Source organism: Neopsephotus bourkii, unplaced genomic scaffold, assembly GCF_033783945.1.
Source record: "Neopsephotus bourkii isolate Nb327-2 ecotype Australia unplaced genomic scaffold, CSIRO-AGI_Nbou_v1 NB_1493, whole genome shotgun sequence".
In the NCBI taxonomy this organism is placed as follows: domain Eukaryota; kingdom Metazoa; phylum Chordata; class Aves; order Psittaciformes; family Psittacidae; genus Neopsephotus; species Neopsephotus bourkii.
Window position 1 is genome coordinate 4,893,074 of NW_026901969.1, and position 28,000 is coordinate 4,921,073.

Here is a 28,000-nt window from a genome sequence, read left to right on the forward strand (position 1 = left end):
AGTAATTACCATTTTAAACAGAGGTTAAAACTAAAAATTTAAAAATGTTAAATAATATAAGCAAGACTTGTAAATTAGTATTTCTATATGCACCTAATCATCTGCTTTTAGCTTAATTCTTTGCGGAACAGCAATCTTCTTCATTTTCTGCCAACCTTCTCTTCTCCAAGTGATACAGGAGATAAGATCTTAAATTAGAGATGCTTGCTTCGTTTTAAGAGCTTATGAGTAGTTTGAAAGCTTGTATTCTTTTTTGATTAATAGATGCATAATGCTGTTTATTATATAACTACATATATATTCCTGTTCCCAGCAACTTTTGGATAAATAATACACACAACATAATTTCTTAACATGAGAACAGAGATAGGTAATATATTTCCCTGGTGCTTGCATCATCGCCTTAAAGAATGATTGGTTTGTACTTATTACAGATTCCAAAATAATAAAAGTCACAAATTACCAAATCTGCAGTATTAATTTCATTTTCAGAGGAAATGGCTTTTATGTATCAGGTGTGTATTTTTAACTTTTTGTTCATGCTTAGCTTCAACTGTTAAAATAAAAACCACTAATACATCTTGAGGAAACTTTTTTGATGAAGGGCTAGTTAATTCTTTGTTTTGTTTTTTTTTTTCCTTAAACAGCTGTTATTTATAGCAAATGAAAGTAGTTGCCATGTGCTTTGCCCCTGAGCGTTTCTTTGCTTTCCCAGCTTCCTTTTCTGAAGAACTGGCTTTTGTGAATTGTTCTGTCAAAACATTTAGAAGCCTCTTTGTAGAGGCAAATGTACAAGTCTATGTATATAAATTGCATAACAGCTTATACTTGCATTTACGATATGAAAAGGGTAAATGATGTACACATTGCATCCCTTAGGTGTCTAGAGTAGGAAACAAGCATCCAAGATTCAGAGATTTCTTTGTACAAGATTATGTGTGCTTCATTAGACTGCAATGTCAAATTTAAATTCTCTCCTTCTTGTGAATTCTGCCTTTCACTGTAAGCCAAGGTTTATGTTCACCAGAAAGCATGGCCTTAACCTCAAGACTTTGGCATTTTCCTGAAAAAGCTGTTTAAAGAAGTAAGAGCTCAGGAGGCTTAGAGCCCAGAGTTTCTGCTTAACTGGCAAGAGTTGTATCTGTAGATACAGTTAGGCAAAATTTTGACCCAGTCACCTATATGTAACTCTTTGTCTATCTAAGCTTAAAAAGAGAGTTAAACTATTTGTCTATGGCTAGTGGAACAACCAGGATGTTTCTGAGACCATCACCACCAAGAGGTGTGACTGATACTGTTGATACGGCATTTCAGTTTTCATATATATAGAACATTATCTTAATCTATTAGATGAAACTACTTAAATCTTTTCATACATCAGAGTCAAATCAACTTGTCAGTCATTGCTGACTGTCTTAAAACTAAAAATCGGGCTTGTACAGCCCTCTATATATAAAAGTTCAGATTTTTTTTTTTTTAACTCCATGGATAAGAACTCCATAATCTCTCTAGGTAACCTGCTCTAATGTTTAATCTCACAATAAGAAAGTACTTTCTTACGTTTAAATTGAGTTTCCTGTATTTCAACTTCCATCCATTGCCTCTCAGCCTTTCTTTGAGCGCAATGCAGTGTGACTCCATCTTCTTTACTGTGTTTGTACACGTTGGCAAGATACCTCCTGGAGCGCTCTTAGCTTCTCCTCATGTGTCAGATGTCCCAAACCTTTACTCATCTGTGTGCCCCTTAGCTGGAGTCTCACCAGTATGGCTTTCTCATACTGAAATGTCCAGAATTGGACTCAGCACTGCAGGTGTGGTGTTACTGCAGCTGAGCAGAGGGGAAGAATCACCTCCCTTAACCTGCTAGCAGCACATCCTGAGGATGCCATTGGCTGCCTTTACTGCAGGGCACATTGATGCCTTATGTTCTGCTTGGTGCCCACCAGGACCCCAGGTCGTTTTCTGCACAGAAGTTTCCCAGCTGGTCCACAACACGTACTGGTGCTTGGGATTATTCCCAGAAAGGTGCAAGATTTTGCATTTCCCTTTATTTTTTTTTTTTTTGAACTTCATGAGGCCTCTATTAGCTCATTATCCAGCTAATTGGTTTTTTTTGTCCATTTATATGGCAGCACAGCCATTTGATGCATTATTAGCTGCTCATCCTGTTTTGCATAGTCTATAAATTTGTTTGAAGGTACACTTTGTCCCATCACTTGAGTCATTAATGAAGGTGTTAAAGGGTATTGGCCCCTGTATCGGCCCCTGTATCAGCCCCTGCTGAGTGACTAGCATCCAGCTGGACTTCCTGCGTTATGGGGGAAAGTGATGAAAGCCTTTCTAAAATCAAGATAAAAGTCATCTGCTCTCTCGTCATCCACTGAGCCAGTCATCTCATTGCAGAAGGCTGTCAGGTCAGTCAGGCATGATTTCCCCTTCATATATTCATGCTGATTTCACCTTCTTGTCCTTCAGGATTTGTTCCATTGCCTACTCAGGGACTGAGGTTAGCACTTGCATGTGGTTCCTTGGATCTTCCTTTTTGAAGATAGGAATGACATTTACTTCCTTCCAGTCCTTAGAAAGTCCCCCTACTGACATGACCTTTCAAAGATAACATGCCCTTAGTAAACTTCAAAAATAGCATTGGTACCATTTAAAATCGTTTCCTTGTCCACTTAGAGGTGAAATTAGATTGCTGTTTCATAGCCGTGAATTGCTACTTTTCAGATGCTGTCATCTATGATAAAATAGTTAACCAGTATTAAAGCAGCAATTTTACTCCACTTTGTGGGTCTTTAAATAATTTCCATGATTTAACTTTGTTGAATGTTGTTCTTCTGCTAGTATTAGGGAAAGTGTAGCACTTATTGCAGAAGTTGAAAATGGCTAATGTAATAATTGGTTCAAGTTGTTCTTACAACATCTTAAAAAATATTTGTGGATTTACTCTCTCTAACCTGTGTAATCATTTACCAGTTGAAGCATGTCTTTATTTTTTTTATATGATCAGACTGGTATTAGGAAGGTACAACCATTGCATTATTGATGCAAATATATTCTTTCAGGTTTTCCCATTTGCACATATTGTACTGATATTTTTTCAGGGACTGTGTAACAATAAATGATCCATTTTCCTCACTGTTACTTTTGTTTCCATCTTTACAAAGTCAAAGTGTAATGGATTTTTTTTTTCCAAATTAAAAAGACAAAAAAAAAAATCGCAAACCCAAAAAAGTAATCTTAGTGAAAATATTTTACTCAATTGTGGGAATCTGAAAAGAAATTAGTTTCTTTACCTTTAGCTAGGAAAATGACGTTAAAACTTGTAATCTGCAAGTATTCCATGTATGCATCTTTGAGGGGCCAGATCCACAGTTCCTCCACCATTGAACTTGTGTTTAAATCTGTAGTCTTATTTAAAATGTATTCTGTTCCTTGCTATTTCAGTTAAGACCATTTCCGAATAGCTGTCAAAGGAGATGCAGGGTAGTCTTTAAGTTTGTAATTAGAATTCATTAAGCTTCTGCAGATGCTCAGAAAGCAGTGATATAAAAATTGACTTACTGTAGCTTGACAAGGCACAGTCTGACATTTGAATGCACAAAATATACAGACCTCTGACCTACCTGCTTAACAGTAAATGCCAGGAGAAGACCTGAGAGAAATTGAGGGGAGCCAGCCTGCAACACCTAGGTTGGTACAGCAGAGTATACCTATAGTTAACATGACCTACTTGATACATAATAAATTGATGTCTCAACTGTGACTACTGGCCGGCTTCAGTTTTAGTTCTGTCCAGAAGCACAGCAGTGGTGCCAGAGGATCAGAACAGTTTTGCTCTGTTACTTTTAGAAAAGTAAATGTACAGCTTTTGAAGTGCACAAGTTTCTGTATTAGTAGTTGTAGTGAAGGGGACAGAGTAAGTGAATCCAGTTTGAAGATATAACCAGAAGCTGTCATTTAAGGGTTCTGAGATGGTTTTCAGGAGCAGTAACGTAGTGACAACGATCCTCGATATTCTGTCTATTGTTGACAACAAAATAGTGCAAAACCGAGTTGTACAGTAGGTGTTTGAGGCATGGGCCTCCTGCTCTTAACTGCAGGCTTTGTTTTCTGTGGAGTGATAAAGTATTTTGGAAGTATAAATATGAGAGGAATGTTAATTAGTTTTTCTTTTCTTCTTCTTTTAGGATTCCTCCAGGATGGTTTCAAGCAGGTATAAAAGGTATGAGATCTTGTACAACACATTTCTATACATACATAGTCCTGCCAGAAAAGAAGCTGATTAAATGGGTGTTTCTAGTAGAGGCCATCATACTGCTACTGTAGATACATAGCTTGATTTCTGAGTGGTGACCTGGGAGATGCATCAAACTTATCAAACCCCCTTTATTATGTTACTATTTTAAAGTAAATTCATCTGGGTCTTACTGGTGCAGAAGAGATTCCCAAGCAAATGTCTTAACTTGACTACACGTTACCTAAGAGCTAATAGTTTCACAGTTAACTTATGAACTACCGTCTTCTGAAATTTAATACAGGAAGACAATTTTGTTGTTCTCCACAGTCATATTGAAAAGTTTCTGTTTTGTCACACTACTGACTCGGTTGGAGGGAAAGCTGTCCACATGTAGCATGTCCTGTTTGTAATTTGTTTCTTTGAGCCAAGTGTTACTGTGGTCATTGCTCAGGTTCTTCAGTCAAAAAATACTTCAGGTACCTCTTGAGGTACCTGACCAGTGTGTGAAATTTTTGCTTATGCAGAATTAATACTGACACAGCTATCACAGTTGGAAAATGTAATGGTAACATGAGGTCTAAAATGTCTCAACTGAAGCAAGGCATTGTGTAAACTTATTTTTATTTGACACATGAATGCGTTCTCTTCTAGATTTTTATTCACCTGTGCGTGTATATTCTGTCTGTAGAAGTACGTGCAAAGATCACCTGCCGTAATCTAGTCTTCACTGGTGTATTTTCCAGCCTTCAGAATTGTTCACCTATAGGATCATAGAATGGTTTGGGTTGGAAGGGGCCTTCGAACATCATCTAGTCGTCCCCCCCCGCCACAGGCAGGGACATGTTTCACTAAATTACGTTGATAAATCCCCATCCAACCTGGCCTTGAACCCTTCCTGTGATGGGGAATTCATGGCTTCTCTGGGCAGCCTGATCCTCTGCCTCATTACTGTCATTGTGAAACATAACAGCTTACCCTGTCATGCTTTTATACATTTTCTAGCCTGATGCTGCCTTTTATGTTTATATATCTGAGTTCTTGTAAACCTAGTTGAGTGATGCTATTTATTGGTGCATGGGGTTTTTTTTTAATCTCTTTGTCATTGCAGAATGGGTGGACTTACTGACACAACAGTGATAACTACATAATTTCACGATTACTTTCTTAATAATTAAAAAAAAAATTTAGTTGAGTCTCCACTTCCTTGCCAGTCCCTGTGCAGAATTTCATTGCTGTTTGTATCTGCTGAATACTTAGTGGTGTTAGTCATAGTGCTTTGTGGCTTTTCATAAATCTTATCTTTGCTCTGTTCACATACTGTATATACTCACTCATGTGCATAAACTTGGTTGTGTGTGGGATGGTAATAAATAAAAGTTAGTCCAGTCACATTTGTAGCTTACTTGAACATAAGCTAATTCTTCTGATTAGCATTGCAAAGATAGGAAGCTCCAAAACTAGAAAATGCTAACATAAGACTTACTTGTGCAGTCTTTCCTCCATTAGGTTTGGTTGTATGTGTGTTATACATCCTTTGTCAACTTTCTCCCTCAGGACTGGCGTAATGACTCTTGACTTCTTGTGAGCTGTTTTTCAGTATTTTTTTATGCATATTGCTGTCTATCTTACACATTGCATATTCTTCAAATCTCATGCTGAAAATCAAGGATTGTCCTATGAAGTCAGCACAGTGCCCAGTGTTCACAAATCCCAAGTGGGTTTTATTCTAACTGTGCCTCCCTGGGGTATACTGTGGCCACTATGATTAGAACTAACAGTGTCTGTTTTCCTCTGTGTTAAAAAACTTCTGCCTTCCCTGAAGTAATATTTTACAAGAGAGTACTTGAACAAAATGTGTCTTCTAGTGGCTTCAGTTTCTGGTGTGTTGAAGGAGTCAGGACCAGAGTCATCTTCTGTTCTGCGAATGTTTGGCTTGTTAGCCCCTTCCAGCATCTGTAGTAAAGGAAAGTCTTACTAAAACCAGCCCCTTCTACAGTAATACTTAATCAGATCTCCCTTAAGTACCAAGTACAGTACTAAGTTTAGAAACAGAAAATGCCATTCTGTGATCACACCTCAGACTGAACCGTGAATGCCGAAAGGATGAGCTGACACCATTAGCTGCTTGAAGGCTCAAATATGTTCAACTTCATTGTCTTTTAACAGTTTTGTGTGTACTCTTTAGGTTCAAAGCAAACTAAGAGTAAAGGCAAGTGTGGTGGTCTACATCTGGGTTGGGGCAATCCCAAGCACAAATAGTCTGACCAGAGAATGGATTCAGAGCAGCCCTGAGGAGAAGGACTTGGGGGTGTTGGTTGGTGAGAAACTTACACCCAGCAGTGTATACTCACAGCACGGAGCCAACTGTATGCTGGGCTGCATCAAAAGAAGCATGGCCAGCAGGTCAAAGGAGGTGATCCTGCCCCTCTACATTGAGATGCCCATCCTCCTGTACCTGTCAAGACAAGAGAGACTTAAGATTAGGGTCTGTGCTGTGTATTCTCACACAACCATTGTTCTCTCAGTATGTTACAGGGATCAAGGAATTGCATAGATTTTACTACCTATCTAATCAGACACACTGACCGCTTTGCCTTATATGGATGCAGCAATCTATGGTTAAACATTTATGTGACATTGCTGAGAAACCTATTTCATGAGCGTCCATTGACTGGAAGACATGTTTACAAATGAACTCGGCTGGCTGCTGTATGTTATTCTACTTCTGTTGTGGCTGGCTGAGCCTGTCTTCTTATGCAGTAAAGTAAGCAAAAGTTCAGGATGAGGATCTTAGTCTGTAACTGTCTTCTGAATTTGCTTCAGAACTTTCCACACTTAGACCCCAAAAGTTTGTGGAGGGGTTCCTTTGTAGCTGCATGAATAACCATGTGAAATATTTTGAATAGAAAATGATGGTTCTGTTGTGATCTGGAGTGGTACTATAAGATTTATTGAAAGCACGACCATAATCTTCAAGGTTGTGCTGACATGAAGGCCACAGGACATGTTCATCACAGTATTTAGGAGTTGTGGTCAGTTGTCTGTCCTGACTGTGAGCTTTATGTGAATAATATGTGTTGGTGTCCTTCACTTGTAATAGCCTATATCAACTTCCTCATCTTTCGTTTTTCTCTAAGGTTTTCTTAATGTGATATGCCTCATTCTGGCCATTCCAAACTGTTACTGAAATGGGGTCTACCAGTTTTTGCAGTGCTTTTTGAGTGGTTATTTTAAAGTAACAGGTGTGGTGTTGCAATTAATAAGAATGGTTTTCTGAGTCAGGTCTGATGCTATCTGCATAGCTGATGTCATCACTGGCTTCTGAAACAAGAGAATGACAAAATGTATTCCGTGTGTATTGAAATATTTGAGTATAATCCACATGTAAACATGAACTACGTTTCTCTTGCATTCTGTGAACTAAAAAGTTTGTTTAAAAGTATAACAGTAAGGCAAGATATGTATGTGGACATAGGAATATTTTTCTAAGCACAGAGAATTAGTTTTAGCAGCTTATTTTTAAGAATTTCTACTAGCTTTTGAACCAGTTCATCTTCTTGTTTGAAAATATCTTAAATTGAAAAGAAAACCTTGGAAATCAGGATTTAAAATAACTCAGAAGATTTTTGCATGGTTCATGGATCAGACAGATCAGGCTGGATCAGTTTACAGAAAGAATTGGATTAAAATCTCTTAGTGGTTCAGGGGTGTTCCCCTTACAAGTTTGTTTATTAGTGGAAATGAATACAGTATGGTATGGGTTTATAGCTTCCAGACAAAATGTCAAAGTTGTTTTCCCCTCTCTTAGGGGATAGAATCATGGAACATGGAACACAACAGGTAGAGACCCTTGACCACTATATTCTGAAAGACTGCATTGTATTCAAGTTTAACATTGATGCAGAAGTTGAAAAGTAAGTGAGGAAGATGACAAGGAGTGCTCTCGAGTACCTGTTGGAGGTGCTCTGAAGGAGCTGCTAAAATTCTCTTGCTTAGTGTTTTTAGATTACTGCAAAGCTTGAACTGTAACAGTTTACATTGTCATACTAACCTTGGTGTCACTGATAAAAAAAAAATTGCAGCTGCAAAATACAGTTTCATAACACTAGGTCCAGACTTGCCTGCCTGCCTGTGTTTGGGAGGTTTGCAGCGAGGACTGTCTGTTGAAGCACTGTCTCATATAGCTTGTTATATTAGGACCACTACAGTGCAGATATGAACACTTAAACAGGTCACCCAAGGTTCTTTTATTGACTTTTGCATCCCCTTTTCAGCCAATGCTGATGTTATTAGAAGGCAGGAATGATTAGGGTTTGTTTCTGTAGAAGTTTTTGATGGTGTGATTTGAATCAGCTGTAGTTCCTCACTTTTCCCTGGTGCCAGTGCTAATGCAGCTGGACAGAGTGATGCTTCAGGGAGCAGCTGTGGCTGAAAGTCGATGGCTTCTGTTTGCTGGACTGCTGCATCAGCTCCTTGAATGCTTTCCTACTCTTGTCACCTGTAGGCTGAAGCTAGGAAGACAAGACTGCCTTTCCTTAGCTTTGCTCTGAAAGCCACAAACTCGACTTAAGCAGTCTAATGTAACAGAAGTCCAAGGTGGCCTATTTAGAAATAATTGTCTTCTTATTCTTCCAAAGTTGTTAGCAATTGACTGGGTTGCACCGTCATAGATAATAAGGATTTTCCAAATCAAGTATAGTTACAAATACAGTTATAAATGTGTTGTACTTGAAATCAGTGAAATCAAGTTTTGACTGCATGATCTTAATTGGATGAAATTACAATTTGGGCAGTGCTTCAGGAATTTGTTGAGAGAACCAAAGAGGCATTGGAAGAAGCAAGAGTTACTCCACCATTCTGTAATATCGCTGTTAAACCTGTCCTTGTGTGAATAACTGATTTATTTTAAAGGAAATGTCTAGAACATAATTTCAAAACAAAACTTCTGTTTCTGTGTAAGAGTAGTCAAACTGATGTCATTTGCTTTTCTATGTGATTTCTGTTGAAGTACATCCAGAAAAAAACAAGCATGTCTATTGAAGTTGCAAAAGTGTTTTCTGTTTTCAGCATTCTAGTACAGGAATGCACATTTAAAATGAGGTGTTTTGATAGTGGCTAATTGAAAGCAAGCTAGTGGAACAACAAGTTGAATTTAGTTAAACATCTTGTTGAACATGCCCTTTTAAATCAGCGGTGAGGGATGTTTTCATCCTGTTGCATTCTCGTGTGCTGCTCCCTGGGTGGGCACTCTGGTGCAGTGTACATATGGCTACAAATACAATATATCATTCCTGAAAAATAATATAAAATACAGTGTGTCCTGCAGCCATAGCCTACGGCTAGATTTTTCCTCTGCAAGTGTTTAACAGTCATGTGCATAAGCTACTTGAATGCTAAAAGGTGGAACACATTCTGAGTTGCATTCTTGAGCAGTGACTCTAAATTTTTTCAACTTGCAGATCTCTATCATTTTCATTCTGGTGCTAATGACTGCTTTTACCTGATGTACATCTACTGACAGTAGGCTTTCTTTTCTTTTGTACCTTTTGTGAGATTCCAGCAGCTTCCAAGTTGCAAGTATTTGTAAACCTTTATTCAGTTAGGAAGTGGAGGAGGCAGGCTTTCAATTGCAGTCTCAAACTAAAGAGGTTCGGCTGCCACATGAATGCATTTTTCCCCTCATCCCCCAATAGAAAGCATAAATCCAGTTTTCTTACCTGTATACAAAGCTCTTCAGTTTGGACAGGTTATTATTATTGATATTATGATTAGTAGTAATGTTGCATATTTATAGACATAAAATAGATTATATAAAATATACAGGTTTATTTCCATAGACATGTTTGTTGGGGTTGGTTGATAGGTATTCTCTCTTAGTAAAGCTTGGACACCGAGTTCAGTGATACTGTTATTCTAGGTATGTTTTCTTCCTTGTTTAAGGCTTGCAAAGTGACACTGTGTCTGAACGCTAAAATTCCATTCTTTGTGAAAGATAAGTCTTTTGTATCTTGGATGCTACCTAGTTCTGCTGTTGTTGTGTACTAGGCATTGGTTGTAACAGCCAAAACGATGAACGTTGTAGGTGTATGGACTAATGCCTCCTTAAACTTTTTTAATCCCATTTCCTGGAAGTGAAATGTCCTTTGTACGTGCTGATTCTGAAAGGGAATGTGTTCAGTAGGGTCTGCTCCCCAGTTGAATAGGTGAGGAAGTTCTTGAGTGTGAGTTTCAGGGAAAATGCAGAAAATGTCTGAATTTTCCTTATTAATGACACCCTGCCTGTCCATGTATTCTTTATTCCAAGTTTCTTGTAGGAGCATCTGCCAACATTGCTCCCTTGAGTTGAAATAATTAAGTATATTGGCAAAAAGGTTAATTTTTTTACTGATAGAAAACTGAGCCTTTTTTGTGTGGTCTATCTTTGGGACATTTAACAGCAGGAAAAAACACATTTCAGAAAGCTAAATAATCTAGAATTTATAGAGTTAAGCTAAAATATTTCTCTTATGTTGTGTTGCAACATGCGTATCCGGTCCTAGAAATGTTTTGCCTTTTTTTTTTTTTAAATCTTCTGGATGAAGAATAAACAGTGCTAAATATGGTAATAACATTAAGCTACAAAATTCCTTACAATTGTGTCAGTGTGCCTTGGAAACTTCACACATACTGAAGCAAAGCAGTATTTATATCCATGAAAAGACATCCCTTTGCCAGATACTCCTGTGTTTGATTTGCAGTGTATCCATCTAGATCTGCACATTGTCAGCAGTGGTTTTCTGGATTTAAGAGATGCAAAACTGTTAAATGAACACATTAATCATATACTCTTCTATGTTTTGAAGGAAGTGTAGGGATACTCATAGTGGTTTTCATTCTTTTCCTAAGTGCTCTAGAAAACCATGGTATACATATTTCAGCTGTGTCGTATCACAGGATCAAAGACTAATTGAGGTTGGAAGGGACCTCTGGAGGGGTCCAACCCCGCTGCTCAAGCAGGATCACCAAGGGCCAGTCCAGGGCCATGTCCAGGTGGCTTTTGAGTATCTCCATTCGAGTTCTCCTGGTGAAGACTGAACAAGGGATTTTTTTAGTTTTGGGTTGGGATTTTTTCCCCTCATTGGCTGTTCAGTGGTATATTTTCAATTTCTAAGTGTGGTTTTGGTGGCTTGAGGAGGGAAAGATCTGTATCCCACTGCCTGGTCCCAGGGCACTCTGTTATGTTGCTCTTAATTATTCATTAGATTCTACACTGCAGGTAAATAGCATTGCTATAAGAAGGAAAATAACTTTGGGAAGAACACTGTTAAATTTGTGACTTTGAAAGTGCTTGAATTCTCAGGTATACTTCTAAATTAGCACTGGTTTTGTACATAGCAGTCATAATGGAGAACCTGTTAGTGTTTTATATAAAACTAATTTACATGCATTTGCTGTGCTTGTTTGTTAAGGAATACACTCATGATCTAAAACAGAAAACATACCACCAGTTAATGAGTGAGTGTCTGCCAACTGAACTATGACAAACTGCTGTGTATCCCAACTTCTGAAGTAAAACATTTGGAAATGGCATAAAATTAGTATGTTGTGTTGCATCACTTTCTCACTTTAGTTTGCTTTATAGCTCCTTACAGGCCATGTCCATAGTTCCTGAAAAGTCAGTTGATACCTGTAAGCTTCTTGCATTTGGTCTTCATCCTCTGTTTTCATCTTCATAAATCAAGTATCTTTTAAACTCCATAGTGGTACTTTGCTTTTCAAAATAAAGTTGTTTAGTTTGGGTTTTAGTGTGCACAGTTCATAAAACTTTTTAATCTTCAAAAATAAATAAATATGTGTTTAAAGTTGATTACCTATGCAATCAGAGCTGCACTATCTAAGTGTTTGAATCCCCGAGGAGGTGGATTTAGTGAGTTCTCAGGAACACAAGAGCTGTGAAATAAGTTCTCTGCAGTTTATTAGACTGACCTGTTGAGTGCTTTGGAAAGTATTTCTTGTTACTTCTATCACTTCCATTTTGTTAAATGTATAAATAAGCGTCTACTGTGCTTTTTTGCCTTTGCAGCACATCTAATGCACCAGAAGATGATGCTCCAAATAGGTATTCCCGAACAGACAGGGCAACTTACAGCAGATACAGCAGGGATGCAAATTCTTCTGGCAGTTCTGTATTGAGTAACGCTTTGGAAAAGAGGATTGAGGAACTTGAAAGGGTAAGTAACAACTAACATCTGCATGGCATGCATACATCTGAAAGTAAGTACCTTTGAAACTCTATGGGGAAATTTACAAGTAAAATAATACAGAAATTATGCTAAATGCTTGATGAACATATAGTTATGGCTAGAAAAATGTATAAAGTCAGACTGACTAAGAAGAATGTGAACTTTCTAATCACAGATTCTTAGTTTTCATTTGATATATAAGTGAGAAATAGCTTAGGTAAAGATAATACTGCTTGAAAGCCAGCAGCACTCTCTGTATTTCTCCTATGTACCTCGTGACATACCAACACAGGGCAAATAACTTGGGGGAAGGAGGAGCTCACTGGCTGTTTAGAAATTTAGCAAGCGTGTTTCTGAACTGCTTGTTTTAGATTTTTAATATACTGAATATTATAAAATTTAATGGCTATCCAGTTGTTTGTTAAAGTTTTGAACACCTAAAATATGTATTTAAAGATTTTATTACAGAAATTCTTCATACAAACAATTTGGGGAAAATACAATGTCAAATGATTTTTTAGTTTTTTTTAAATCTGAAACAGTACTTTTGCTAAATAATGTCGTCTGTGTAGTCTGTTACTGGCTTCTCAGTCTTCCTCTAAAGTGGATTTTTGTTGGTAACTTGCCAAATATTCTTGACTTTGTGTGGATGAAAGTCACTGAATAAACACAATTTAAATAGCTGGTTGTTGGAAAGGATGAAAATACAGCATATTTTGTAGAAATTCTTTTTTTTTATTCTTGGAGAAGCCTGATTTGAGTGCCATTAACACGGAAATTAGAAGACTTAAGGGCTTTCTTTCAGTATCCTGAACCCTGATTTACTGGATTCTTAAGAGAAAATTAAATTTTTTTTCACATTTAGGCCCACAGATGCAGCACTGAGTCTTCCTTCCTTGTTAAGGGTGTGTGTATATATATATAATATGAACAACCCAAGCAAACAAAAAACCCTCAAAACCCCAAACCCAACCAATCAAAAACCCAAACAATCAACAACAAAAGACTAATCCTCCCACTATAACAAATTTGGAAGCTAATACTTAACATTTACTTCTGGTTTGGGCCCCTATCCATTTTCGGGTTCATGCATAAGTTAAATATTAATTCAGACATTATCTCTGGAATCAGTGATACCACACAGGTTTGCTGTGGGTAAAATATTTTCTTAGACACGATTGTTTAGTCCTTGAAATAACAAGCACTTAAAGATACGGGTTTGACTTGTTGTAGAAAGGAATTATAGGTGTGTGTGTGTTTTTCTTCTTTGTTTTAAATGGTAATAACTTAAAACTGTCAACACCAAAAATTGCATGTCAAACTTCGTTGCATATTCTGGTTTTAGGAACTTGCAAAAGAGAGACAGGAAAATGCAAGATTAGTGAAGATGACACAGGACAAAGATGAACTAATTGGAAAGCTGAAGGAAGAAATTGATCTATTAAACAGCGTAAGCACGTATTTTCTTATATGGTGCTATATAAAGAGGGGATAAAAGTCTCTGCATTCTCTGTCTTCTTCTGCAGGCACCTGCATCCACTGGGCAAGGTCAGAAGAGAATGAAGTATGTGTGGGGTTTATACTTGTGTAACTGTTCAAGAGGCATGCTAATAAGTTATTTTTTTTCCAGGTGATTTCTGTTTGTTGTGATTAGGTCCATGAGTTAATCATGGAGAACCTGAATTTCTTGTTGCTATAGGTGTTCATAGAACAAGGGTATAAAAGCAAAAGTTCTTTACTGCCTCTTCTTTACAAATTCAGTACCTAGCATACGAAGAAATAAGTAAGTTGGGGTTTTGACAGTTTCTCAATAAATTGTTATCCAGAACTTTCGTTAGACCAAGTAATTACAATTTTGGGCAGCTTTTAATTTCTAATAATAGCTTAGATGATCTTAGAAAGATTTGGGAGTAAGTGCATAATGACACATACTCTCATGCTCTTTATTGTTGATTCCCACGTAAGTAGAACAAGACAGGGGCAGGAGACTTGGCCTGGCATCACTCGGGCAAGGTGTGTAGACAGAAGAAGAGAGGGTAGAAGAGTGAGACGTGCGGGAACAGGACAGGATGAGGAGTTTTAAAGTCGATACACGATAGCAATTTTAAGAAGTTCCACTTCTAAGGGCAGACTGGAACTCTTCATAGAGTGGATTAGTCACACCTTGCACTTCCTGGCTGAGATGCAGAGCCAGGGTGTACTAGGGAAATATGTCTCTTCTAGTCAAGTACAGACATTTTCATACAAATTCAGAAAAAACCCTCAGAACTTGCTTCAGTCTGTCCATCAAGTGAATGGAGTCCCTAACTCTATGTGCATAGTGGTAAACTTCCATTTTGAGCTGTTCATTTGTAACAAAGGAGGACAGCATTCACAAGTTTGCAAACTAGTCTGGAGAATGAAAGGAGATGAGATTGTTCTGAAACAGGTTTTTTTTTGTTGTTTTTTATTAAGAAAGTTGGAAGTTAATCTCTAGGATAAATGAAGTATTGTCTGTTTTGGAGAGACTTCTGCTTTAATAGAGAAATCTATCTTTGCTGTTATTCCATTCTGCAAAGACAGTCACATGTAAGCTGATGACCTTATTACAGTCAAGGCAAGTGTTCATTCCTTCTACATAATGAATGGCAAAGCTACTTAATACTGCTTGTCACACCTGACTTCCTGAGTCAGAGGTCAGCAAGAACAAATCAGAAGAACCTAAGTCATAAAAAGCTTGTGGTTTAGAACCTTGACTGAGGACTGTTAGGACCTTTGCTGTTCCAGAAACAAAGTTATTTTTCTTCTGGTATATTTGAAGTGTGATGTCCTAAACTAAATCCATTTAGTGTCTGACCAGAAACTGTCTTTGAGCATATGTAGTGAAGTCAAGCAGTGCCTGTGTTAAGTATGATTGCAATTTCTGCTTGTATGGAAAGAAAACAAACCAGAGTATAGTCCTTTCAAAAACCTCTTTAGTGTGCAAAGACTAAAATTGTACCTTTCCATGACATCGACAAAGCTGTTGTACCGGCCTTCCATAGGTAGCTTCTCTTTAACATACAAGGGAATTGATTTTGTGGGCTTTTTATTTCTCCATCAGGTCAGCATTTATCGTAGCTATAACACTGTTAGCTTAATTACAGTGCAAGTTACTTATGTTTGCATCCTGTGAACTTTTCTTATGAACTGACTGAAACTTCTAGAAAGAGCATTTATTTGAATACGAGGACTAAGCAATCAGAAAGCTATGCAATGAAATAGCATTTTAAGTTCATAACCATGGGTACAACCTTGACTGGCAAAGATCTTGTGTCACACTTGAAAAACTTAATCCAAGAATCCTGGAAACTTGGCAAACTTTTTCCCAGTTTAACGAAACATATTTATTTAATGTACCAATACAATTTTACTGAGATTGGTCCATACTTTAAAGAACATGAGCTACATTTATGCTGAGAAACAGAAGAGGCTTTCTGCCATAAATGGCATTCTTTCACTGCAGTACATTAGCTACTAAAAGTATGTCTGCCACGTTTTTGTAAGAAAGGGGTAATTGCTTCATAAAAACCTCAAATGTCTGAAGGGAAAAGCATCTCAAGACATTTAAATATTTGTAGGCTAAGTTCAACTGTCGAATAGTTTACATTTGGTCATCTCTGACCTCACTAAGATGTCATTGTAGTTAAATGTGTGTTTGGAGAAAGTCTGTCAGTGAGGATTTACAATCCAATTAGTGTCAGTTGTGTAGTTCTGATTCCTTTGGTATGTGAAGTCCAAGCTTTCCTGCTGTTGCATATTTTTACTAGTAAACATAAATTAGTATTGTAATATTGAATATGAAGCTTCAAATTGCAGAGTGGCAAAAAACACCTGCATCTCTCAGTCCACTGTTTCTGTAGATACTTAAACTGCAAGTTATTTTTCCTGGCTCATATTCAAGAAGCTTTTATTTGTAGTAATCTCTGGAATGTTATTTTTGTAGCATAGACATTTCACAAACTTTTTATATTTTATTTTATGTAAATTACAGGTATTTAAACTGATGGGTTTTAGGTAAGCTTTAGTTGAGGCATCTGATGACTACATACGTGAGTTTAAACACAGTATTATGTGTACTGAACCAAGAAAGTATACTTTGATTGAAAATATGTTGTTCCTTCCATCTGATTGTTAATCTGAACTGAAAAGAGAAAATAATGTGTGTTTCTTACAATTACATTGTAGACTGTATTTTTAGTAGCTATCCATCAAAACTTTCCATGTTCAGATGTTTAAGTCACTCCTATCTGTGGTCAAATGCTTTTCCCTGTAGTGACTCATACTGTGATGCAGTGTGAGGCAAAGAGTAATTTCTGATAGGGATTTCTTGATTCCACATTACAAAACCAGTAAAGTAATAGCAAAGGTGTCGCGGTATGGATTTTGGCTTGGCAGACCGAAGAGGCTTTTAAAAACCATTATTACTGATTAAACACATCTCTAGCATGCAATTTTGGAATGACCCCACTAAAAAGGAATAAGAAAATAGGCTATCTATCTCAAACACCTCTTAACAAAAACAGATAAAATATTTTCTCTACTCCCGTTTTATGTTTAATCTGCCATGGCAACAGTAGAGTTTTGCAGACATCAGTCAAAAGGCATCTGAGATCTCTAATGAGAATCTTGATTCTTCTTTCTTTGCCCACCTTTCACTTTTCTCTTTAAAGTGCTATTCTTGAGGTCACTCTTTTGTTCTTCATTATTTTATTCTCATTCTTTTTCTTCTGTGTTTTGTCTTGTTTTGTAAAATTATTTTTACCAAAGTAACGCAGCATTAAACAGCCATTTTCACTTTAAAGGCTTGAAAAGACTTGGTAAGAAGTGAAGAAGTGAAAGGAGTTGAGTAGTATGGTAACTGGTGAAAGACGGATGAACATTTTGCGTAGGAGCAGTCTATTTTAAGCACCCATTATTACTGTGTATGATGTCTCTTCTCTCAGTAGCAATTCAGACAAGATACAAAATGCCTTTTATTTTTTTCACAGAAAAAGAAAAAAGATACGGACAGGCGGTACTTTTTCTGAAAATTTGGCAATTTAAAGCACAAAGCAGGTCTTCTTGCAGTAATGAACAGTGATGTGTATATGTGAGCAGGATAGTTGCAGACAAAACACATTCTGGGGAGGAGAGGCAATAACTGACTAACACAGTCTCTATATGACAATTAAATAATCGTGCCCATCCTATTTTGGTTACTTCATGCATTAATTCCTGCTGTAGCTTTAATTTTGATTATATGTTTCTATTTAAAGATGCTTGTACATGGAAATAGAATATTAATGTTTTGTAATCACAGTAACAAGGCTGGTTTGACAGATTTAATGGTATCTGCTGTGACACTAATTCTTCCCAACCCCAGCTTCTTCGTTACAGAGCTCAGGTGCAAAATTCCTGATGCCTCTAATTGAGGGTTTGTATTTGCATCCTGAGAAACATTTATTTCTCTTTTTTCAGGACCTAGATGATATAGAAGATGAAAATGAGCAATTGAAGCAAGAAAATAAAACACTCTTAAAAGTTGTTGGACAGCTGACAAGGTAGAAGATTCAAGCCTCAATGAGGAAAGATTTAAAAACTACTGATTGAACGTTAAGGTCAATGTAGTAATACTTCCTGTGTTGCAGTATGTTATAATAACTGTCTTTATATTTATTGTTAGGAAACCAGATGAATGTTTATTTTCATAGTACTTTCTTCTTCATTCAATGAAATGGCATCAAATTGTGATACACTTTTTGCTTTCTTTTTGCATAACAGTAATTAAGTTTTTTGACATATTTGAAAATACTAAGTTCAAAAATACTCGGGTTTTGTATCTTCAGATTACATCTGAATAAATTACAGTAATTTAAAATTCATAGCACCAAGATAACTTCAGTCCATGTGGGTGTATATTTTTGAAATGAATGGAAGCAATACATACAAACTTTGTTTACACAGATCCAAAATATATATTTTGGGAAATACTTCCTTTTTTGTTTAAACACAGCTGTAAAGTGGGTGCCTTATTACTGATATATAGCTTTTTGCAGATTGATGACTTGTTCTAAAACTCTTGTATGTTGAGGTTTTTTACTGTATCTGAAAGACTGACAATAGCAAAGAGTAGCAATATTTTTTCTCTGTAACAGTATTCTGATAGAAGGGGGAGGCTTAATTAAAAAAAAAAAAAGCCAAACAAAACCACAAAAAAACCCAATACATCACCTGTGGTATCATCATTAATGAGTTCTTAGAATCATACTGAAGTTGTGCACTGCAGTTTGTTTTAAAGCTCGTGTTTTATCAATGAAATGCAAGTTTGCTATCAGATAGTAAGTTCGTTTGCTGTGTTGAGAATTCACACAAAAGCTGGAGCGTTCATTTTAGCAAAGACACTTCTGCAATACTCTTCTACTTAAAGCTGTCATCTTAAAATTTATAGGGGTCATAACTGACATGAATTTTTTGATGTTATAATTTTTTCAAGCTAGGTGAAATTTTTTTGTACATAAAGTAGAGGGGCATACAAGTGATTCATGCCCTATTGAAACATAAAATGATATAAAAAAACCTTTTATCCTTGATTTTAAACTAACAAGGTGTTTTAAAAGTGCCTGTTTACATGCTATAATCCAGTTATGACATCATACTGATTATTCTATAATATGATAGTAGACAAAATTTTATTTGATGTCAACCACAGACCTCAGTTAACAATTCTCTTAAAATTCTTGTTAGGCTGAAATCTGATGTACTTTACTTCATCTTAATACAGCACATTTTTCATTTGTGATCAGAATAAATGTGTATGTTGTTTGAGTTAGGACACTAGAAGTGAAAACATTTCAAAGAGTCCAGGCTTTTTCTTGACAGTGTTGAAGTTTAGTGTCAGAAAGTTGCATGCATGTAATTTTTGTTATCTTAAAACTTAAAGGTGACTTTAACACATAATAATGATCACCTTTACAGATTTGCCAGTTGTTTTCATAGCGCGTATTTGCTGACTGTAAGAGTTTCTTAAATTTCAAATTCAGTTACTATTGTTACGCCTTGGATTGTTTTGGATATAGGATAGGTTATTTTGCATTTGTGTATTCTAATGAAGAGGTGCTTTTCAGAGCTTTGAAGTATTTTTCAAGACACTTATATTCCAGGATGCCTTGATGTTTTCCTTCACAGTGGATGAGATCCCATGGGACACTATTTGAAACCTCTACTCAGGGGTTTAAATGGTATGGGGGTTTGTATTGGCCCTCTGACCTACAATATACACCAATAAATGTTGCTTTTAATAATATTCAAACAGTAAGAAGTCCCTTAATTTATCAGTTTCATGAAATCAAAAAAATTAACAAGATTAATTTGAGATGTATGTCTTCTGAATAAATATGAAAATTTCTCTGGAAGAACATCTGATTTCTTTCTCTGTGCACTATGTAGGAAATAAACATACTGATCTGTGGCATGGGATGTCAAACATATTGAATCTTCATTAACGAGTTTACACAGAACACACAGATACTACTATGACTTGTAAATGAGAGATTTCATAAACTGTATTTCACATACATTTTAAACCAAAGAACAGTAACAGCAAAGGACATAAACAAGAGCTGCTTGTCTTCATATTACCTCTTCTTGGTTTGTATGTGTATTGGCTAAAGCTGAACAGCAGTAATGCCAAAATTAGAATTTTTTTTAGCTTGGACATCCAGCTGGCAGGCATATTTGCAGAAGGTTTCTGATACCCTACCTTGAAGAGATCCTGTCAGGGGAAGTTTCCAGTTATTTGAAACCAGAAATGCCTCAGGCAGACCATGTTGGGAACTCGCAGATAAAGTTCCTCGGGTTATTATTGTTGTTGTATATTATCATACAAATGCAGAGCTCTTCATGGTTTTAAACGTTCCCACAGATTGTGTCTTGAAGCATAACACTTCTGCTGAAGTTTGGAAGATCTAGATGGCTTTTTGGAAAAAAGTATGTCAATAACATTTCATTATCACGTACATTATCAGGTTCTTGCGGGAAGTATATTAGATTCTAGCGAAAATGATGTATTATGTAGAATGTTGATAATTGTCTAGTCACTACTTGCCATGATCTTGTTATTTCAGTAGGGAATCCTTATAGTCAAGCTCCAGTGTGGAGTCAGTTTTTATCCTAGGTTATTTGAAGGTGTTAAATTAGCTACCTTATGAGAAATTGATTAACCGATGTCCATGTCTTTGTCAGTCCAACACCTCTGCTGTTGTCAGTTGTGTGATTTGAAAGCAGAGAGACTGCTGTAATTCCGGAATCATATAGCCTGCACCTGGTAAGGCTATATGATTCCTGAATAAATGAATCTGGGTATGAACGTGCCTAGGCTGAATTAATTTACTAGGGCTGTTAGGGATGGCAGTTAGTATGCAATATTAACTGCATGGGTAAACCTCTTAGAGATTCCTGAACTTTCATGTCTTGAAATTCATACCAAACCACTTAGGTCTAGCATCTGTGTTTCTGGGTAACTTGGGTCACCTAGGAAATCTAAACAGAAAAGTATTCCCATTGACTAAAGCAAATAAGACTTTTATTTTTTTTCAAGCTATTTTAATAATGAATCTTATTTTGATAATGCACAATGTTACCCTTGTTATGGTCACATACTGTTGTATAGAAAACATACGGTATCCAGAGCTGAAGGTTAAAATTGATCATTAATGATAAGCACTAAAGTTTGTGGGTTTTATTCCCTAAAGAAGTTCACCTATATATAAGTGTTAGTGATTTTGACAGGGAAATACGAAATGGCTAGTTTTTAACTTTTTAAATAATTAAATGCCCATGCTTACATTCAGTGTTACTTGATGTATGTATTAACTGAAAGAGTCCAGTCTGTATTAGCAAATGGGTGTTTTTTCTGTCTATAAGCAAAATTTTTCTTGGTTAATTGCCAGGTTTATATTTATACATTCAGAGATGAGTTATTTCTGTATTAGATTGGCTCTAAATTTGAGAGGTAGAGTGAGAAAAGGGTAAGAAGAAATGAATGAACGCCTTCCAAAGTTTGAAGTATAACCTAATGATTTATTTATTTTTTTTTTTTTTTTAATTCAGCTGTACTGAGAATTAGTTATGGAAAGATTTGTGATTGTCGTAAGCACTGCAAAAGATACAGAGGCTTTAAGTGTGTTGGAAAACAACTGATTAACCTACATCAAAACTTTCTTCATCTTGACTCGTATCATTACAGCTTGGAAATTTGCTACTGTAGAGAGACCAAAAGGAAAACTGGAGATCAAATTACCTTCTAATATTTTGCTAGGAGAGCAGAGTTACACTGACTCCAGCTCTTCCAAGGATTTCTGTAAGTTCTTTGTGGCTATTTCCAGTTTGAATTGAAACGAATCAGTATCAGAAGCCAAGAGGAAACGTAATGATTGAGAAACAAATACATTAGTAATAACTATGGATACCATTAACATATGGCCGAATGTCAGTATTTCTTGGGCTCAGACCCTTTATGAAGATGTCAGTCGAGTTGGTCCATTTTCATCAGTATTAACGATCCTGAACATCTGACATTTTTAATAAGAAACAACTATTTTACTTCGAGAAATTACCCCTGCAAGCCATGACTTAAGAACTTAGTACAGTAAAAATATTTTGAGCTGGTACCTATAGCTGCTAATACTAAGAAGATAAGGATTATATTTAAGAGTTTTTTTAAAACTGAAACAAATTAATTCAGGATCTTGTTTAATTTGATATAGAAGTTCTCTACAGATCTGTTCCATGCCAGTCATTCAGCATTTCTGGGAGCATTTCTCCTGTTATTAAGCATTTCTTTAGGACTACTTAGATATATCCAGGACAAAAAATTACTTCAGTATGTATTTTAGTAGCATTCATGATCTTCCAAGTACGTTAACTTACTGTAGCAAATCTCCACCTATTTGTCCTCGTACTGTGGCAGATGTACATTATGTTGTCAATTTAATCCTTTTGCTTTTATTTCTGGATTTCTGGTGTTAAATGTTCTTGTTCAGGGCTGGTTGTGATTTTCCTGTTCTGGAAAAACTGTTAGTTGAGTTGTAGGTAAAAGATACATGTTTAACAATTGAGACTCTGTGCCTTTGTCCAAATAAAACAATATTCTTTTTAATCCAGGCTGACTACTTACTGTGTTTAAAGGAGAATTTAATATTGTCTGACTATGATTCTATGATTCGCCACCTCTAATGGAAATCCTAACCTGAACTTTTAAAGTTAGTTTTACATTCAGATTCAGTTCTTCAAATTTGTATGTGTTTGTACCCATGCACAAGAGAAACCTTCATATTTCCACTATACTAATGTTCTGCTTTGGGAATTTAGTGAGCTTCCATCAGTTAAATGGAAACGATATTTTCCTATACTTGGGAACTGAAGCATAACCCTTCCTGGGAAAAGGTAATGGAAGATGGTACAGTGCTACTTCTACTCAAGGTAACTTCATAATATATATAATTTCTGAGGTTTCTCTGCATATTCTGTTCTCCTGCACAGGTAGAATCATGAAAGACAATCTCCTTTTCATTCACTGCTGCAGACTACACATAAAGAGAACAAGTGGATCATCAGTAAACACCAAGGAGATAACAACTATAGCATGGCTTATCATAAAGTTTGTAATATTGTTTGAAAAAAGCTTGAAGCATAAGTACCATAGACATGCATTCAACACCCTCGTTACTTTATGGACAAGATTATGAGCATTTGCATTTAGTAAATTTTAAAATGTTATGTGAATTCAGTTTATTATTCCTACAGCTGAAGCCTAGTGGCCTTCAGATTTTGTTTTAAAATACAAAAGTATGTCCTTACTCAGTTTTTGCCTTTTGGCATTTTAGGTTATATTGTCTTGCTGTGAAATTTTAGCTCCCAGTACGCAAGTGCCTGTGTCTGCAAGGATTGTCTTGCTATCTTAGAGGTGGAACAAGAGGCAAGTACCTTAACATAGCGAAGAATAATAGCAGAGTTCTGGAAATGTCTGACTTAAGTTTTCTCCTAGTTTGGGTCAAACCATGCAAAGCATGCTTAGTAATTAGTGATGGTGTTGTAGTGGATGTTGCTAATGAAAGAGTAGGAAAAGTGAGGTTCTCTTCTCTTTTTGTCTGTGTTTTTTGCTTTTTTTCCAGGAATGTTTGTGTGGTTTTAATTGCTGATGGGTTAAACAGTAAACATTGGCAATAACTGTGTAAGTTTTAGAAAGAATCTTTGAGGTGGGAGGTACCATTGTTGGTATCTTAATTAACACCTTTGACTCTTAGGAATGTTATGTGGTAAAGATCTGTTACAGATAATGGAAGATAAAAGACCCGTCTATACTTCAGAGATGATAATCCAAGTCTATGCTGATCTTTAATCATTATGTTATAAATTATTAAGAATATTAAATAACATGGGTATCAGACTTTGTTTTGAGATCTGGAATTTCTTTAATAAGGGAGATAATGAAAATGTATGCATATCTGGTGCTAATGCTCTGCCTTTTTTCTGATAAACAGAACTACTGTTGAAGATGAACAGGTTTTGTAATCGATCTGTTCATTGTTGTCTTCTTTAGGTATTACAGCTGATAAAATCCTTGCTTTCTGAAATAGCAAAAGACTGCAGTTAAAACATGGTGACAGCAAAAAAGAAAGCTTAATCTCAGTGTAATCTTCTAGGGTGGGAACTCAAGCAGTTTTTATGGGTTTCCCTTGATGAAATGACCTGAAGATATTTAGGTATTACAGGCTTGTTCAACAAGCTATTGTATAATCTCATGCCACAAAGCATCATTAACTCTTGTCCTTTCTTTGTGTCAGTGTATTTTCTAAGAAGACAAAGTACAATTTAAAAGAAACCAGTGCTTTTCTGTTGCACAAGATTATATTTGAGAAAACTGTAGCTTGATAATTGGCATCTTGACACATTCTCCATTAGTATTTATCTCTGGAATCAGATTTTGTAGACTGAGAGCCTGTGGAATGAAATCTTTGTTTCTGTCTCTCTCAGAAATGTTAATCTCTGCTTTTGCCTGAAGGCTCGTTATAACAATGATGCATTTTAGGGAGTTTAAGATTCTGATTGCAACAGTGTAAGTGTGGTTGCAGCCAGCTACCAAATATATTTAATGGGTGGGGACAATAAAACCACTGAAGCTTTGCAAGTTGAGACTCTCTAGAAATAACTCTCATATTTCTCTGTGAAGCAATTATATAGAAAATGCTAATTGTTCCCAACTGAATCACTCTTTCTTCCCATTTAACTGCTTCTGTTCACTATAGTTAGTAATAAAATACCACTTAAAACTCCCCTGTAACTGTGTTGCTCTGGTTTTATATGAGAAGGGACATTTAAAAAAGACTAACCACTTCCAGTTTTCACTCTCCAGATTCTGGGAGTTGTAAAGATGGTTAAAAACAGGGAGAAAACAAGGAGAAAACGTATGGGTTGAGACTGGGCAGAGCTGGTGATCTGAAGAGGAATAGGTGTGTAAGGGTAAAGAAAATCTAGGTTTTCTCTTTTTTTTTTCTTTAGTCTTCAACAAGGAAAGGAAGACAGACTGGACGTTTTATAAAGATCTAAGAGTGCTTTCAGTAATCCCTGCAGTATACTTATGGCTTTATGAGAAAAACATGATATCCAGCTTTTTATTTTCTCACCTTTGCTCAAGTACTTAAGAAGGAAAGAATGTGATGTTCCACCCTTTAAGAAATGCAAATTACTATAAAACCAGAGCTTTGACCATGCTTTTCCTAGACTGTGCTAGGCTGTAGATGAGTAGGCAGAAATTTTGGGCATTGCTTTTCAAATATTACGTAATTTGTGGTACTAGTACAGTAATATCATGAAATCATAGTCATAGAATGGTTTGGGCTGGAAGGGACATCAAAGATCATCTAGTTCCAACCCCCCCTGCCCTGAGCAGGGACACCTTCCACTAGGCGAGGTTGCTCCAAGCCCTGTCCAATCTGGCCTCGAACACTGCCAGGGGTGGGGCAGCCACAACTTCTCAGGCTAACCTCCAGTGCCTCACCACCCTCACAGTGAAGAAGTTCTTCCTAATATGTAATTTAAATCTGCTAATATCAGTATGTTTGATGTTTTGGAGAACGTGTAGGGCTAGCCCCAGGCATTTAGATCTCCATCAGGAATGTTACAGAGCTGTTTCTCAGGATATGGTGGGAGCTCCTTGCTAAAGCACTAGAACCATATGGAGAACTTCTGATTTGTTTGCATCTGAGAGCCCTCTTGCTGCATACTGCAGATTTAGATGGTACAGTCAGCTTCAGCAACTAGTGAGAGATTTATCAAACAAATAAACAAGAAGACAACAGCTTTTGCAGTATACCAAGTAGGGGTGTGCAAGTGTTACAGAACAAATCATTTTTAAAAGTCTTCTAATAATCTCATTGAATGTAATGTTACCAAGTGAAGTAATTTACTCCATTTTAATGTAATTCACCATTCTTGTCTAAAATGGTATGAGCTGTGTATGAATTTTTACAAATGCTTAGAATAATTGCAGATAGAGGGGCCACAGGCTTATGTTTACAAGTCTAGAATGATATTTTATGTAACTGAAAAAACTATTATTGAGGTGGTTCCTTTACATCCATTTAAATCAATCATAGAATCAATCTGATAGTTCGGGTTGGAAGGGACCTTCAAGGGTCATCTAGTCCAACTCCCCAAATAGCTCTACTTGTTTGAAAAATTAACTGTTTCATGATAGGAAATGCTGACTAGAAGTAGCAGTTTGCTGTTGGTGTTATGATCCTTTTTTTTTTTTTTTAATACTAAAAATTTGAATCCAAAAATTGATGGCCTGAAAGTTGTGTTCCTGCAAGAACTGTAATGATTATTAACTGTATTATAAGTAATATCTAAGGCTACTTAAAATGAGGTAAATGAAAACGTTATTTATATTTTCCTACTTTATTATTCAGTAGCATTCATTGCTCACTTTCTTAATTTCTTCTGTTTCACTGAGGTTTCATATGTATATTTTTGGTTGATCTGCATAGCAGCAGGGGAAGGATACTCTTCTGGGCGCTTTATTCAATTGTAAGAGCCCAGAACTGGATAAGGATCTCAAGAAAGGTGCTGCTTATTTTGAGTAAAGCAGCTGGTGCAGCTCTATAAGCATGTTCTTCATTCAGATTCCTTTCAAGCAGCTGTCAGCAGTCTCCACTGAGAAAATGTCTGTGTTGGAATGACATCCTTTTTATTTGGCAACCTGTCCACTGAATTTACATGGGTGTTTGCATGCTGTTAGTATTGTAGAAGCAGAAAGAATTGCATTGGCTTCCTTCTGTGGGAGCACATTCCAGTATTTGGAAGCTGTTCCTGGCAATAAAAGTGTAACTTACTCCACCAGCAGAAGAAAGTGGATTGTTCTTTGGGATTTGTAATAAGAAGAGGAAATGTTCACTGATTGAGAGGCTGCAGTGACACGCAGGTGCTCACAGAGCTACCTCTTTAACACAGAGTATGCTGTTCTGAATTCCGCTAAGAGGATCCACAGCAAGGTTGTAAATTGGGTGTTAGCTCAGATGAGAGGTCAAAGTAGTATTCAACATAGAATATTAAACTCCTATATCCAAAAGTGTGCTACTGAAACGGGTGACTATAACTGATGTCTTTGGCCTGTCTATTCTGTAAGAGAAGATGCAGACTTCTCAGGTGTTTTGCTTTGATGCTGTGTATAATCTATGGGTAAATAAAGACTCGAAGCTTTTCTGGTCTGTCACTTCACTATCCTTTTTTCTTCAATAGCATTGAATTAATTTTGGTGATACTTTAAACAAAGACAAGTAGATTTTGTTGGGCTACTTGGGAATTCTACAGCAGATGAATGTAATTCTCCTTTTTCCTGGTTTCATTTTCTTCTGTTATCTTTTACCTTACTGATGCGACTTGAGGTTTTCAGTGCTTAAACTGAAATATAGCTCAGTTAACCTTCCTTAGATTTAGAATGTAATCCTAGCAGATTACTGTTTACCTCTGCAATTGGAGTGTTCTCTGTATTGTATTCTTTTTTCTTTTTTTTTTTTTTTTTTAATGCCATAAAGGCAAACCTACTTAACTGAAGGGTTCAGGAAATGCCTGTATTGATTCTGCCAAATAATATTTGAATTTATTAGCAATCTTTTCTGGCCCCATGCTGCATTCAGAGCTGTGTGATTATGGAAAGTAAACAACTGAAGTACCAATGCAGGGAGCAGGAGTTACAGGTAAGCAGTTTCTGTTTGGTTTTTAACTCTCAGGCCATGCACTGTATAGACTGTGCTGTCCACTAAGCTCTGTAACTACCCAGCTGAGCCAAAGTACTTCGGGGTAGTATCGTTACTTGAGGGCTGATATGAAAGCCTACTGGGCAGGATGAATCAGCTTCCATTTATTTGCAAATTGACAAATTGTCATCTTCTTCCTCTGCTCCTCCCCTCTGAATTTTTTACCCAGCTTTCCCACTGCTCTTTTGCAAGTAACAGTGTGTCCCAATACTCAGAAA

General features: G+C 36.5%; 1 protein-coding gene across 3 annotated transcripts in view; it reads left to right on the forward strand.

Annotated features, from left to right (window-relative positions):
* Positions 1-23,911, forward strand: part of PAWR (pro-apoptotic WT1 regulator) — an 81,502-nt gene extending 57,591 nt beyond the window's left edge. Inside the window, exons 3-7 of one of the 3 annotated variants that reach the window (XR_009727830.1) lie at positions 4,194-4,228; positions 12,306-12,453; positions 13,811-13,915; positions 17,944-18,083; positions 23,005-23,911. Coding sequence is in view for 2 of the 3 variants with exons in the window: in XM_061369374.1 (XP_061225358.1) it covers positions 4,194-4,228; positions 12,306-12,453; positions 13,811-13,915; positions 17,944-18,026; positions 23,005-23,008 (375 nt within the window). In the remaining variant the exon portion in view is untranslated. Of the gene's footprint in view, positions 1-4,193; positions 4,229-12,305; positions 12,454-13,810; positions 13,916-17,943; positions 19,769-23,004 lie in introns of those variants that run through there. The other 2 variants (XM_061369374.1, XM_061369373.1) reach the window with 2 other exon arrangements.
* The last annotated feature ends 4,089 nt before the right edge of the window (positions 23,912-28,000 follow it).